General features: G+C 36.2%; 1 protein-coding gene across 6 annotated transcripts in view; it reads left to right on the top strand.

Moving 5' to 3' along the window:
• The window catches only part of ARAP2 (ArfGAP with RhoGAP domain, ankyrin repeat and PH domain 2), a 188,644-nt gene that overhangs the window by 31,993 nt on the left and 140,929 nt on the right, over positions 1–15,722 (top strand). For all 6 annotated transcript variants that reach the window (XM_055326211.1, XM_055326212.1, XM_055326215.1 and 3 more), the window contains exon 7: positions 14,712–14,781. In XM_055326211.1, coding sequence (XP_055182186.1) covers positions 14,712–14,781 — 70 coding nt within the window. The remainder of the gene's footprint in view (positions 1–14,711; positions 14,782–15,722) is intronic.

Genomic DNA, 15,722 nt, shown 5'->3' with positions numbered 1-15,722 from the left:
TCCGGGACATTTAGAACATTTTTCCTCTCTCTTTATCAGAACTCAGATTTTCCATCCTTTCGATTCTGAATCTGCCTAGGGTTAGATGCTGTAAGTTGTCTAGATTTATGTTTTTCCATTTTAGGGGAAATAATTGAGTTTTCTGGCTTAACAGTTTCCCCCTGGATACCGGGATGAATGAAGACTGTGAAATTAAAGGAACTTGTTATATCATCAAGAGATTAAACTCTTCTCCATGATTTTATTGCTATGATTTGAAAAGAAGTATTTGTTACTGTCCAAGAAGCATGTATTGTTTATTAGATCAGAAGTGAAGTAGAATCTTAATTTCTCCCTTTCCTAATTGGGCTCTGTATATTATTGTAAGGATGTTTAAGATGCTCATTAATTAGACAAAATGATGCTTGCCTACTCCTTAAGTAGAGGTTCCTGAGCTTTATTTAACTCATGGTCACATGTCTGTTTGGTGCAGGTAGCACTCCAGTAGATGGCATTCTGAATTCCAGAGAGAAGGTATCAGCAAACTTTTTCTCTTTTTTTTAATATATTTTTTTAAGATTTTATTTATTTATTCATGAGAGACACAGAGAGAGAGAGAGGCAGAGACACAGGCAGAGGGAGAAGCAGGCTCCATGCAGGGAGCCTGACGTGCGACTCGATCCCAGGTCTCCAGATCACGCCCTGGGCCAAAGGCGGCACTAAACCACTGAGCCACCCGGGCTGCCCAGCAAACTTTTTCTGTAAAGGATCAGATAAAAAAATATTGTAATCTGTATACAGCCTCTCTGAGATATCAATGGGAAATGAGCAACTCGGCAGCTATAGCATGAAAGCAGCCACAGAGAATATGTAAACCTATGAATGAGGCTGTGTTTCAGTAAGGCTTTATTTATAAACACATAATGGGCGAGATTTGGCCTGTGGGCCATTTAGGCATAAAACAGATTAGAGAGTTGGCCAGAACCTTATACCAGCTTCTTCTATCACCCCTGGACCCCAAGTATAAAATTATAACAGGACAGATTACAAAATAGGGAAACTACTTTCTATTATTCTAATAAACATAGAAGTCGTAAGAAGCAGGAGCCCTCTTTGAGGACCTTTGCACTTGTTCTTTATGCTTGGAATGCTCTCACCCATGGAGCAACATGGCTTGTACCCTCTCTCCCTCTCTTCTTGCTGTAATGTCTCCTTTGCATTGAGGTCCTGAACACTAAAGTTAAAATTGTCACTACCCCTCTCCCCACTACTCTGCAACTCCCTTAATTACTTTGTCTTTCTCTGTGAGTCTCATGTGACAGATGATTTATTTTATGAACACTCCATGGGGATAGTCATCTGTGTTGGTTTTTGTTTGCTCTGATATCCTCAATAGCTAGAATGTAGCCTGGCGTGTGGCAGATGCTCTTAGTATTTGTTGTTGAATGAGATCAGTGAAAAAAACAAGCATTAGATGTATTTTTTCTTTAAATTTTTAAAAAAATAGGCAGCTTTTTTATATGTAAGGATTTTATAATAAAAACAGCTCTAAACACTATATTGGTTGAAAATCTGGAGGTGCGTTGAGAGTACTGTGTACATTAACACTGCAATGGACTATCAGTGTTATTTTTATGGTTCTGTTTCCCTCTTAAAAACATGTTTATCAAAACACAGTTTAAAAACAAAGAACCACACTCAGTTATCCTTCTCTAAATAGTGTTTAAAACTGTCTTCAGTCATGAGGGCCATTAAACAAAATAATTAAACTTCTAATCTGAGTTTATTTCACATGAGATTATCTATTTGCTTTTGTAATGGAAATGCCAGTCCTGAATCAGTGCATGGTATTTGAAAACTGCCTAAGATTTAGTAAGAGTGTAATTGTGTAACATCATGCGGCTGAAGAAATACTAAAGCATTTATAGTTGTGCTTAAAGTATGAACATTCACTTAGCTATTTGAATGATTTAATTATGACATCACCTGATTCTATCAATTTCAAATATTGTGTGGAAGGAACTTAATAAAATGTAGACCCTGGGTCTGTTATTAGTGTTTCAAACAGGTCAAGCAGATGAAAAACTTTAATAAATGATACCTGTTTTAAAAAAGAACTCACTGGGTTTTGAGGATAAAAAGGCAAGTCTTTCTCCCTCCACTTTCCTGTCTGTAACTAATAAGCCGAAGCTCTTCACTCAGTCTGAGTGAGTGCAAATATGGAAGCTGGATAGAATTTATTTCAGCATTTCCCAACTATGTAACTCAGAAGAAGAATCCTAGAAGTTGGTATAAAGAAAGGCAGATGTGGTGAATGTGCTGTACCCCTTCTGGGAGATGCACATAGTGATATATCCAAGCATAATGCAACAAAAGAACCTTTTTGACATTAAAAAAAAAATATTTATTTAGAGCAAGAGCCCGTGAGCAGGAACAGGATGAGGGGCAACGGGAGGGGGAGAAGCAGACTTCCTGTTGAGCAGGGAGCCTGGTGTAAAGCTTGATCCCAGGATCCTGGGATCATGACCTGAACCTAAGGCAGACACCCAACTGATTGAGCCAGCCAGTCCCCCCCTCCCCCTTTTTGGCATTTTTAACTTGCTGTTTTGTGAAGATGTTTGTATGTTCAGTATAACGCACCAGCATTTTTATAAAAATTGCCATGTATCTTGAGGCATTCACATTTTACTTGAGAATATGTTTTGTGACTTTATTTCTTACCCACCTGAATACCTCATTAACAAATTAACCTTTTCACCGTGGAGAGGCCTTGTGTGATAATCTGAGCCTAGAATGGCAGAAGCTGAACATGTGAAGCTCCCTCAGCAATTCAAATATATGATATGCTTAAGAATTAGTGGAGGGATACAGAGATATGCAAGATGTGTGTGTTCCTTGTCTTTTTCGTGTCTTCCATTTAGGAGAGAGAAAAGGAAGCCAGTTAAAATAAAACTGAAAAGTCCTCAAGGGTAGAGTACAGAATTGCGAAGTTACAGAGGGGTTGAGAAAACATTCCTTCAAAGATCTTCTAGGCAGGGGAAGTAGCAGTTTAGTTGGCCTTTGGAAAACAGATAAGATTTTAACCAGCATTTTTAGAAGAAATACTTTTCTGGCTGGTGGGAGTGAAAAGGCACTGACGTGATAGCTGGAGTTACTGAAGTCCATCCGATGGATAACAGGGGTTGGCTGGGTTATTTTATTGGAGACTCAAGGTTGGGTTCTAGAACCAGGAGGGAGAAACTGCCAGTGCGTTGCCTGTTCAGGTTGAACAGAGATCTAAGGAGAATGAAAAGGCCAATGGTCCAAATACCAAGAAAAGATCAAATCCCAGATAGGAGTTAGGAGTCAGATCACCCAGAAGCCAGTAGTCCATGAGCGGGTGGGAGAGCAGAGCTTTCCCTGTTGACAATCAGCTTTGTCAGTGATTGATTTCCCAGCTTATACACAACATCTCCAAGGCTGCTTGTGTGTGGAGCGATTCCTCACCCTGGTACACAATTGTGGGAGAGCCTCGAGTTTCCTGGGACTGCTGGCCTCTGGTTGGCCCTTCAGCGAAAAGCAAATGCAGTGCAAAGTTGACATGTCTCTCTCTGACCGGTTTGTTAGGGACCAATCACCGCGTTGAACTTCAAGCTGAATCTTAAATCTTTGATAAAAAAGTATCTAGTTGGCCATTTCTCAAATCACACATCCTTGGTAAAGACTGTGCTGAGCAAATAAAAAGCTTCAGTATTTTATTTGTAGTTTGAGGGAACAGTTTCTGAGTTCTAGTGTTTAGCAAATAACATGACTAATTTCTTTCAATCTGTTTAGTGGCAGAGAAATGAATGGGAGGGTGTTGGAATCAGCCTGAAATTAGAGTTGTAAGCCATCTGTTGGTTGTTTGCTGTGACTCAGGTTTCCCAGAACCTTCGTTTCCCACATAAAAGTATAGGGTCTGGACTTCCTCTGTGGGATCAGCTGGAAAAGTAGGTAACATTGGGCCTGACACTGAATTGGGGCGCAACAAACCGCAGTTTCCTTTCTCTTCAGAAGAGCATCACTTTATTTTGGGTGACCTCTGATAATGTTGAGTTCTAGTCAGTTCTTACCTTGGAAAATACAAAGTAAAGAAAGCATTTGTTCACATTAAACTTTTAAAGTGAAGTTTTTGGTGATTGTAAAAGCGTGTGGTTTAAAGTATCATAAAGTTGTATGTGGTTTGTTTACAAAAAAGCAAAACACGTAGCAACATTCCTCCCCTCCCACTTCCTGTTAGTAATTTCTTTGTTTTTTACTTTGTATATATTAATAATATTTTTCAAAATTTGTTTTCAATAATTTTTTTTTAAGTAGGCTCCATACATTTGTGGTGGGGCTTGAACTCATGACCCTAAAAGAGTCTCATGCTCTACAGACTGAGCCAGCTAGTCACCCCATCATGATTATATTTTTCCCCTCACTTTTCAGTGTTAGGGATCATCTGTTGAGCTACTACCATGGAATATAATGTTTATTCATTTTTATTACTGTCTCTCACTCCTCCTTCTGGTGTAGACACAGTTCCTATCATCCTTTTCATATAGTTGCATAAAATATTTAGGTTGTATCTGTATTTCGTTTTATACCCTCATGACTGTGTACATGCTGTTCATATGTGAGCTTTGTAACATAGGATTAATATTTATTTCATTTGTGCTAATCTTTAGTTTTTCTTGATATTTATAATTCTGGACTTTTTTGCTTTGTGTGTGTGTGTGTGTGTGTGTGTGTGTGTGTACTTATTATTCTTTCACCCCAAATTCTTCCTAAGGGCTGTAAATCTCTGAAGTACCCAAAATACATATCAATTTCATCATCCCACAGCCTCCTAAGGAAACTTTAATTTGGGCTGGTTGTTCTCCAGGCCTGCTGCACAGTGATCCAGTTAGCATTCTGTGATCCCTTTCATTATTGTCTTGGGAATTCTCTGTGCTGTGTATTTTTGCTTTTCCTCAATCTCATGTCATTGCCCACCAACATGCCTACCCATGTTGCTTAGAGCTTCCTCAGAAATGGTGGATAGGAGGGACAGTTTTTGAACTTTTTAATATTTGAAAGTGTTAGTTTTTTCCTAAGCATGCTTACTGATAATTTATCATGGTTCAGATATCTTGATGGGAAAGAATACTGTCTTCAGATCATCAATCCATATCTTCTAGGTCTCTGGTATTATAGAGCCTATATTGAGAGATCTGATTCTTGATCCTCTATAGGTAGCCTGTTTTTTGTTCTGGGAGAATGTTTTTCTTTTATTTCTTTGTTTTTCTTGGTAGTTTGGTGTTGCACCTCCCACACTGAAATGTTGATAAAAGTATAGCTGTCCTATTTTTTGTTTCTGGAAAGTTGCTTCAATTGTATTTTCTTTTTGTTTTGTTTTTGTTATCCTATATTTAATATAGAAAGCACCTTCTTTTGATTCTTTATTTTATATAGCTTACTGTTATTGTTTCATGAGCACAATATTTTCTATTATCTCTGAAGATCTTAATATATTTTTGTGAGGCTTTCTTTCCCTGTAGAATGTGTTTCTTTCAATTTTATTTATTTTCTTTGGGGGGGGGAAGGGTTCATTTCCCATTTTTTACCTTATGGGTGTTATCCTCAGATGGTTTATTAATCTTCAGTGTTTTTTTTAAAGATTTTATTTATTTATTCATGAGATATACACAGAGAGAGGTAGAGGGAGAAGCATGTTCTCCACAGGGAGTCTGATGTGGGACTCGATCCCAGGACCCCAGGATCACGACCTGAGCCAAAGGCAGATGCTCAACCACTGAGCCACCCAGGCACCCCTTGAGCTTTTTATTTTTAAAGTGAGATCCTACAAAGCTGATTGGAACAGGTTCTGATGAGTCCTGTTACTTATTTCTTATAAGATCATCTTGCTGGTCTTTTCTTAATATGTTTCCTTGGTGAGTCCACATGCCAGTATCTTTCATATGAATCTTTTTTTTTTTTTTTTTTTTTGAGGATGATAACAATGGTGAAAACAGCTTTTTGGGAGCTTAGTGGGGAAAATGGACTTTGAGTATAAATATTTATGACACAAATTTTTTATTCTTCTGTTTTGAATATTCCCTGTTGCCTCCAGTTATGTCTGAGTGTTCCAGTCCAGAGACTGGTTTTCTGCAGTGGATGAAGCTCTGCTATTGAGCAAGAAAAGGAGCATTTTCCCAGCAGTGTGAAGGGAGGGAGGATTCTGGGATGGAGCAATGAGGGGCACAGGTTTATCTCTTAGGTTGCCTTTCAATAAATCTTCCTATTTTTGTCATCCCCTCTCCTTCTTAGTCACTTCCAGAGTTATTTGACTTCCATCTCCTGAGGCTTTCTGAGATTTTGTGGGTAAATTGGTTTCCTCTCAATCTGATCTGTTGCAGGCTTAGCAATCAGCTTTTGGGAACTTCCTAAGTCAGGCTCCTGTCCTTCCTTCTACTTTCTTGGTTTCTAAATATTGTTCTTGCTGTCTACTTCTCTGGTCATTGTTGGTTTGTAGGTATTTATTTTTGTTTTTTTAATCCTTTGAACCTTTGGGAAGAGTAGAGGTAAATGCAAGCTTTCTACTAATCATCTTAACTAAAGCTGGTTTCCTGTTTGTGTGTGTGTGTGTGTGTGTGTTTGTAGAATAGGACTGCATGAAATAGTGTGCCATTCGACATAGCTTTTCATATACCATGTCATGTACCCTTTTTATGAATATTATGAAAATTGGTAGTAATGTATTAAAGTGAATGCTTTGTTATTGACTTCTGAAAGGTTTTTTGGCACCTGGAATTTTACGTTAAAATAATATTTGTTTTTTCTCATTGAAATAATTAGGTATAGCAGAGATAGAAGCTGGGATTTCAGAGAGGTTTGGTTTTTGATTTTTGGCTCTAACTTATTTGGGTTCACCGAATCTTGGAAACTATCATTTTGGTTTGTTTAAAAGTAAGGACATGCATTTTAGAATAGAAAAATGCTGGCATTTTACATTTGATCTTAGCCAAAAGGCCAAGAAGAGATAGTACTGGTATGTTATACAATGATAATTTTTTGTATCTGTACTTACAAAATACTTCATAACTACTACTGCATCATTTAAAAGCCTCATACTTAAAGGAGTAGGTAAAATAATTATTTAGCTTAATAAAAAAATGAGTAATTAGATAAAAATCTACTGGTATGTTATACAGTTATAATTTTTTGTATCTGTACTTACAAAACACTTCATAACTACTACTGCATCATTTAAAAGCCTCATACTTAAAAGAGTAGGTAAAATAATTACTAAGCTTAATAAAAAAATTAGTAATTAGATAAAAATCTACACTTTTGGAAATTGTGGTAGTTCTAAAACATTGAAGCTAGTGAATAAGATGAAATATGCATGTAATTCTTCAGGATTATGTAAACAAAGCAGATGCAAATGGAACACCATGTTAAATATCTTTTTCAGTAGATACTGTTTACAATAATTGAGAAGTATGCTTGTGATGATTAATAATAGCCATAAATTTGGGGCACTCTGGATGGTTCTGTTGGTGAAGTGTCTGCCTTTGGCTCAGGTCATGATCCTGGAGTCCTGGGATCCGGCTCTATGTGGTTGGGCTTCCTGCTCTTTGGGGAGGCTGCTTCCCCCCACCACCCCCCTGCTTGTGCTCTTGCTCGCTCTGCCAAATAAATAAAATCTTTTTTAAAAAGCCATAAATTAGACTTAGTGCCTATAAGGTTCATTTGAGTTGTATCATTTTTAATGACAGTTTGGTAACCTCTGCCACCTTATATTAATATCATTGGTGACCGTACTTGTTTGATTGGGGGAATTTTTTAGAACTAAAATACTGAGCATTTTTTAAAAAACAAACAAAAAACCCCTCCCCAAACCCTGTTGACACTTAAGAATGAAATTAAAACAGGAGTACCTCTGTGTGAGTACTTCATAAATACAGATTTAATTGTTTGTATATACACTATTGTTAAAAAAAAGTTTTTAAAATACAGTTTTGAGACAACAAATGCTGACATCAGGTGGTAAGGCTGTATTTATGATAGCAGTTGAAACTTTATACCAGCTGCCCTATACCAGAGCTCAAGGGAAGAATTTATAGAAGTTCGCTCGATAACGTGGCACAAGTCTTATAAATTATTCTAAAAAAGCTTCTTAAGGAAATGTTTCCCTTCAGAACCCTAAAAACAAAATGGGATAAGACCTAGGCTAATATGTTTCATGTCTACTCTACCTTTTTTCCTGAAGGAATTCTGACGCACTTGGCAAAATTGAACTCCTATAGAATGGGTAGGGGTCAAATGTTATCGCTGCCAGAGGATGCCTTGCTATCGAACGTACTAGTCTGTTTGGCATAGTGGTTCAGAGCAAAGACTGGGACCAGATTGCCGAGATCTGACTCCTGGATATGCTTTTTACTAGTTGTGTGACAAATTATGTAACCTGCCAGGGCTTATGGTGCCTTCATCTGTAAAATGGGAATAAAAATGTTACCTCATATGGTTGCTTGGAGGATTAAGTGAATTAATATTTGTATATGGCTTGCAACAGTGCCGAGAACAAAGCACAATATACCGTTTGCTGTTTTTATTATGAAGCTTATGCCAAATAAATTGAGGCTTTAAAATGTCATTTCTTTATAATAATTCATTATTATTTCAGATCTAATTTATGTGCTACAGGCCAGGATGACACTGTATTTTATACCATGTCTTTATTTTTAACATTTACTGATAAGCAAATTGAGCTGTTAACTGAAATTTAAGGGAAAAGCAGTAGCTTACATCAGAGTAAATGTCTAAAGTGCTGTTGGAACCTCTAATTGGGTGTAGTAGATTAATTTTATATAATCCCAGTGGAATTATTATTATTTGCCTGATATCTAATAGCCTTATATAAATATGTGAAAGAAATATATAGCCCTTGCACAGAAAAGATAGTTCTTAAAACTTTAGTATTCATCAATATTTATTTTAAAATTGTACATTGACCTTTAGAAATACAAAATATCTTCTCAAGTTCTCCATTTTATTATTTCACTGAAATTTTAATTAATTTGTAGGGTTTATCTACATTAAATCTGAGTTTCCATTTGCTGGAAAGGAGTATAATATGAGAAGGGATATAAATGTAAGTTATTATCTTTAATTACTAGTTATTAGAATTCAGTATTGAACTTACAGAAAACAGTCAATTGAATGTTGACATTTAATGAGCAAAATAGATTAAATAATATTTATATAAATTTAATTTTGGAAACATTTTGTATTGATTTGTATTTTTAAATAAGGACATGTCAAATGCATACATTTTTTAAAAAGCACGTTTTAAAAGTGTTATAAAATATATTTTAAAAAATACATAGATATTAATGATGAATTTTACAAGCTTTCTATAGGTTCTAGTTTTTCTGTGATTCCAAAGCTTTTATTTTGTCATATTAATAAATATCTTTAGTATTTGAAAAAAGCAAAAGTGAAATTAAGGGTAAAATATTTTATTGGTGTTTATATTATCTCTATAAATAATGCGAATTTGAGTAAGCATTTTTCAGTGAAAAATAAGTTCCTTTGTTCATTAAATATTTATTAAGCACACTTTATTGCTAGGAACTGTGACAGTCTCCGCTTTTATATTGATAAACAAAATAGAAATGGTTTCTCCACTCCAATCTCTCAATATCTAGCATGAGAGATGGGTGAAGCAAAACAAATACATAAATGCACAATTTGTTAGGTGTCATTAAGTGAAGAAATGGAACAGGAGACCAAAGGGATCTTAGGATCTGACCAAGGATGGCTACCTGGAGGGAATGCTTTCAAGCTGAGGTTTCAAGGCTAAGGAACTGGTCATGTCTGGAGCAGGCAGGGAGCATTTCAAGAGGAGAAAATTGCATCTGAGAGAGCCAGGCAGCAAGAAAGAGTCTAGAGATAGGTAGCAATATGGCAGGAGGATGGTGCTCATGGAGTAGGTCCCCACAGATTTGATGGCTGGCTGGATAAAAGATGGAAAGCAGAAGGAGAGAGTTAATCAGAGGATTGCAGAGTAGTCTCAACAATGCAAAATGGTTGTTTCCTCAGGTGCTACACACCCTGTGGCCTCTCCTTCCATTTTGCTGTGGGTTGGGATTTGTCCTATTTACCCATCCCTCCATAGATTATTAGAAGGATTTAATAATCTTTAAGAATATTGAGTTAAAACGGCTGAACACATCTAATAGTTACCTGGTAGTCGCAAAAATTAAATGGTTGGGAGAATGTCTTGGAAAATGAGTTTGAAAGAGGCTGAGGTTTTGGGTGAGACTTTGCTCAGAGCTAGGGATAGAGTGTGTCCTTTGTCTTCAGTGCCCGAGAGGAAATGTAGTCCGATGGTGGTACCACTGATCCCTAAACAGTCTGCTTTATCTCTTCCCTTAGTTTTCCTTGGGTACGGATGTTATACTCCTGAGTGATGCCTCAGACCCCAAATAGTTGGCTGTGGAGTCCCGAGGAAGCTTGTTGAGTCCAAGTGGCTGCTATAAACAATCTTTTTTTTTTTTTTTTTTAAGACTTTATTTATTTATTCATGAGAGACACAGAGACACAGGCAGAGGGAGAAGCAGGTTCCATGCAGGGAGCCCGATGTGGGACTCAATCCCGGGACCCCAGGATTACACCCTGGGCCAAAGGCAGAAGCTTAACCACTGAGCCACTCAGGAGTCCCTGGAATAAATAAGTAAAACACATTAAAGCAGGTTCTGAAACTTTTTGCACTCTGTGCTTTGGCAGATTTTGAAAGTTTGAATTTAATTTTGAGTGTTCAGAAGTTTTCCTGTCTTCTGCCAACCTTTTTTTTTTTTTTCCCTCTTTTCTTTTTTTAAGATGCTGATTATTTGAGTTCTGGTCACTGAGGTTTATTTGTCATCTTGCTAAAGGGACTACACTTAATTATTCATTCAACAAATTCTTTTTTTTTTTTTTAGTGCCATATATGTTTCTATGTTAGTTGCTGATTGTGTAGTGAAGGATGAAGCACTCTTGGAGTTTGTCCTTATAAAGCATAAGGTATGATATGGGAGACAGACATTGAGCAAGTAAACAAATACATACAATATTAGTGATTGTATTAAGTATTAGGAGGAAAAGGTGTGCTTTGAGAGAGAATAGTTTTGTCTTTTGCTTTGGGTTGGCTCATCAGGAAAGGAATATTTGTATAGGTAGTATAGTGGAACTCTGGAAGAGAAGGAGTGATTAGCAAAGGGAATAGAAGAGTAATGGTAATGATCTCCCTACATGTGTTGACTGTTTTTATTCTGAAATGGAAGATTATATATACTATTGAGCTCCAGCTTACCACCATTCACAAAGTAAGGTGGGTAGAGTCCAAAATAAAATCTTGATACACAGAATTATTGCTGACATTGTGTGGGAAGATGTATATTTACCTGCCTTCAAGTATGGCATGGATCAACATTAAATGAGTGCAGAGTGATTAATTTGTTCAGTGTGCAATTATTGTGTGTTTAATACTTCTTTACCTTTTAATGTTTTTAATGCAAGGGATTTAAAAAAACCCTTGGGTTTTAAAAACTAGATGTCTATCTACTGCACGTTTCAGTGTTAAGAAAACATGGACCAAGAATAGTTAAAAGGAAGCGGAAAGATGATAGAAAGCTGAGTAGTTATGTTTATGATTTCAAGGTCTTTATTGTTACTTTTTAATTAATCCAGATGCTTATATATGGAAATGTCTGTACTGATGAACTTGGAAACTTTTATCCATTTGACCCGGTTTGCTCTGATTTTATGTGAAGCTGAATAGATCAATGTGGGAGGCCTGCTGTATTTCACTTGAGTGATACGTGTTTGGTGCTCAGAAAAAAGCAGGGAAGACGAGGTCTTCACACTTCCAGATGTTCTTTTTCTATCTTTAAATCCTATGAAAATCACAGAATATTAAACTAATCCCTTATCTTAAACATGTTAGCAAGCTACAAATAGAAAAGGTAGACATGATTGTTATTTACATATATGCTTAGAAATGACTTTATTCAAGCGGGAAGTTAGTTTTCATATATGATTTTTGTTAAAAGCTGAAAGTATCTATATTGCGTCAAGTAGAGAAAGCCACTTAGAGAATAGGATTGTCTGATTTCCGGGAAGGGCTCTGAAACAAAACAAAACAAGACCAAGTGGGAATTGGTTCTTTACTTTTCCCTTATATAGTCAGAAAAAGTTTTTTCTATTAAACCTAAATAGGAAGCATGATTACATTATTCTGCTTTGTTTCTTATTTTCAGAAAAGATAATCATCTAAATTGCATTTGCCTTTCTTCTGATTCTTTTTGAAAAACGTTAATATTTCAATGAATTTTGGATGATTGTAAAGGATTCTCTATATGGGGCTTTTTTCAGCTCATTTGATCAAAATTAGGTAATTTATCTCTATAAATCCAATTGACAAAGCTTTGTTATTTTGGGAAAATATTATTCATGCTCCAAAGCAAAAGTTAAGGTAAAATAAGATACATACTATAAGCTTAATGAAGGATGAAGGATGAAAGTTTATATTGTCTTTTTCTTAAAAGATTATTTATTTGTGATAGAGAGAGAGTGAGAGAGGCAGAGACACAGGAGGAGGGAGAAGCATGCTCCATGCCAGGAGCCTGACGTGGGACTCGATCCCGGGACTCCAGGATCCCGCCCTGGGCCAAAGGCAGGCACTAAACCACTGAGCCACCCAGGGATCCCCCTATATTATCTTTTTTAAGTTTTTAAAAAAAATTATTTATTTTTATGTAAACTCTCTTCCCAATGTGGGACACAAACTCATGACCCTGAGATAGAAAGTCGCATGCTCTACCAACTGAGCTAGCCAGGCACCCCTATATTATCTTGATTAAGGGATTATTTCTGTTAGGGGAACTGGGGGCAGTGATAGTGTTTCTCACCAAACTTCATTTTGCACTAACCTATAAATGTGCATATTAATACCCTTAATAATATTTTTTTTATTTATTTAAGTTTTTACTTGAATATAGTTGACATACAGTGTTACGTTAGTTCTAGATGTAAAACAGTGATTCAGCATCTCTGCAAATTATGCTCTGCTCACGACAAGTGTAGCTATCTGTGTCACCATACAGCACTATTGCAGTGTCATTGGCTATAGTCCCTGTACTGTGTCTTTTATTCCTATAACCTGTTCATTCCATAACTGGAAACTTGTATCTCCCATTCCCCCCCCCCCCTCCATTTTACCCATCTTCCTAACCCTTTCCCCTCTGGCAACCGTCAATTCTCTGTATTTATAGATTGGATTCTGCTTTTTTGTTTATTCATTTTTTTAGATTCCACATATGAGTGAAATCATAATATATTTATGTTTCTCAGCCTTATTGTACTTCGCATAATATTGTCTAGGTCCATCTATGTTGTCACAAATGGCAGGATCTCATCCTTTTTTATGGCCGTGTGATACTCTGTTATGTGTATCTGTGTATATGTACACACATTTTTATCCTTTTATCTATGGATAGACTTTTGGGTTGTTTCCATATCTTGGCTATTATAAGTAAAGCTGCAGTAAACATGGGGTGCATATATCTTTTCAAAATCCTATTTTTGTGGGTTTTTTTTTTTTTGGATACTCTGTGGTGGAATTATTGGATCATATGGTATTTGTATTTTTAATTTTTTGAGAAACCTTCAAGACTGTTTTGTACAGAGGCTGTATCAACTTATATTTCCACCAGTGAGGAATTGGTGCATGAAGGTTCCTTTTTCTCCACATCTTCCTTAGTACTTGTTAATTTCTTGTCATTTTGATTCTAGCCATTTTGACAGGCATAATGCCATACCTCTTTTCAGTTTTGATTTGCACTTCCTTGGTGATTAGTGATGTTGAGCATCTTTTGTTTGTTGGCCATCTGTATGTCTTGTTTGGAAAAATGTCTATTAAGGTCCTCGACCCATTTTTTTAATTGAATTGCTTTTTTTGGTGTTGAGTTGTGTAAGTTGTTTATATATTTTCAATATTAAGCCCTTAATCAGATAAATAATTCGCAAATATCTTCTCCCATTCAGTAGATTGCCTTTTTGTTTTGTCGTTGATTTCCTTTGCTGTGCAAATCTCTTTATTTTGATGTCTTCCCAGTAGTTTATTTTTGCTGTTGTTTCCCTTGCCCTGGGAGACATATCTAGAAAACTGTTGCTGTAGCTGATGTTAGAGAAATTACTGCCTGTATTCTCTTCTAGAATTTTTATGGTTTCAGATCACATATTTAGATGTTTAATCCATTTTAAGTTTACTTTTGTGGATGGTGTTAGAAAGTGGTCCAATTTCATTGTTTTTGCATGTAGCTGTCCAGTTTTCCCAGCCCTATTTATTGAAGAGACGAAGAGACTCTTCTTCCCATTGTATATTCTTGCCTTCTTTGTGGTAGATGCATTGGCCATATAAGTGTGGGATTATTTCTGGGCTCTCTTTTCTGTTCCATTGACCTTTGTCTATTTTTGTGCCAGAACCAACAGTAACATTGTTTTCAATTCCTATGTTAATTCATTAGAAAATGTCATTTTGTTTTTTTCCTACGTGCCATTGCAAAAACTGTACATTGTTACAGCCTAATGTTTTTTATACTGTTTAACAACAAATAGGAGTGTGCTGGACGCAGTTACATTACAAATGTATTTAAAATCCAAGTTCACGATACTTGAATGTAAAATAGCATTTTCATGTTTTACAGAAAACGCATGTTTCAGAAGAGATGGGTGAAATTTGATGGCCTTAGCATTTCTTATTACAATAATGAGAAAGTAAGTACATTTTATAGTTCTCAAAGATTGTCTTATATATACAAGGTATACTTCAGTAAACTAAGCAAACAATTTGATTTTTAAGAACAAGTGTTGGGTTATCAATGTGTAAAACATTTCCATGGGTGAAACCTTCTGTTCATTGCTTAACTTTTCTTTGACACATAAAATTTGGATTTAAAAAATTATATATCCAACAATTATTTATAGAGTGTCTTCTGCAAACTAGAGGAATTGTTATGAATGATATAAGAATGAATAAGCAATTGTCTCTCTCCTAGAGAGCACTAAGGAATATTTACAAAAGGATACTACGAGGTAGGCAATACAGGAGAGGTTACTTTGTACTCTGGGAGGGTATAGAAAAACCAAAGAGGGCTTCTTGTATGAGATTTCATTTGTCACAGGTCTTGAAAAGAGAGGAATGTTTGTCCATAGAGACTAGAGAGAACAGGATGTAGTAACATAGAGAACAATGAGATGGCCAGATGGGAAATCAGTTTTCTGATTGGGAAATATGATATATGAAGAAGACTTGAGATGAAGCTGATAAGGTTCTCTGAGGTTAGAGCTCACTGAACATCTTGATGTAAAAGTGGTCACAATTTTGTCTTTAGGCAAGTGACTCTATCTATGTAATTTATTTAAATATTTTATTTATTCATGAGAGAACCAGAAGTATGTATGTATGTATGTATTTATTTATTTATTTATTTATTTTAAAGATTTTATTTATTCATGAGAGACCCAGAGAGAGAGGGAGAGAGGAGGCAGAGACACAGGCAGAGGGAGAAGCAGGCTCCATGCTGGGAGCCTGATGTGGAACTCCGTCCCGGGACTCCAGGATCTCGCCCTGGGCTGAAGGCAGATGCTAAACCACTGAGCCACCCAGGGATCCCCTTTTAGGGATGCTTTTAGGTAGAAAGTAACATACATTTACA

This window comes from Nyctereutes procyonoides, unplaced genomic scaffold (assembly GCF_905146905.1).
Source record: "Nyctereutes procyonoides isolate TBG_1078 unplaced genomic scaffold, NYPRO_anot_genome, whole genome shotgun sequence".
NCBI classification, from domain to species: Eukaryota; Metazoa; Chordata; class Mammalia; order Carnivora; family Canidae; genus Nyctereutes; species Nyctereutes procyonoides.
Note: the sequence above shows the minus strand (reverse complement) of the source record. Positions and strands in the feature narration are given on the sequence as shown.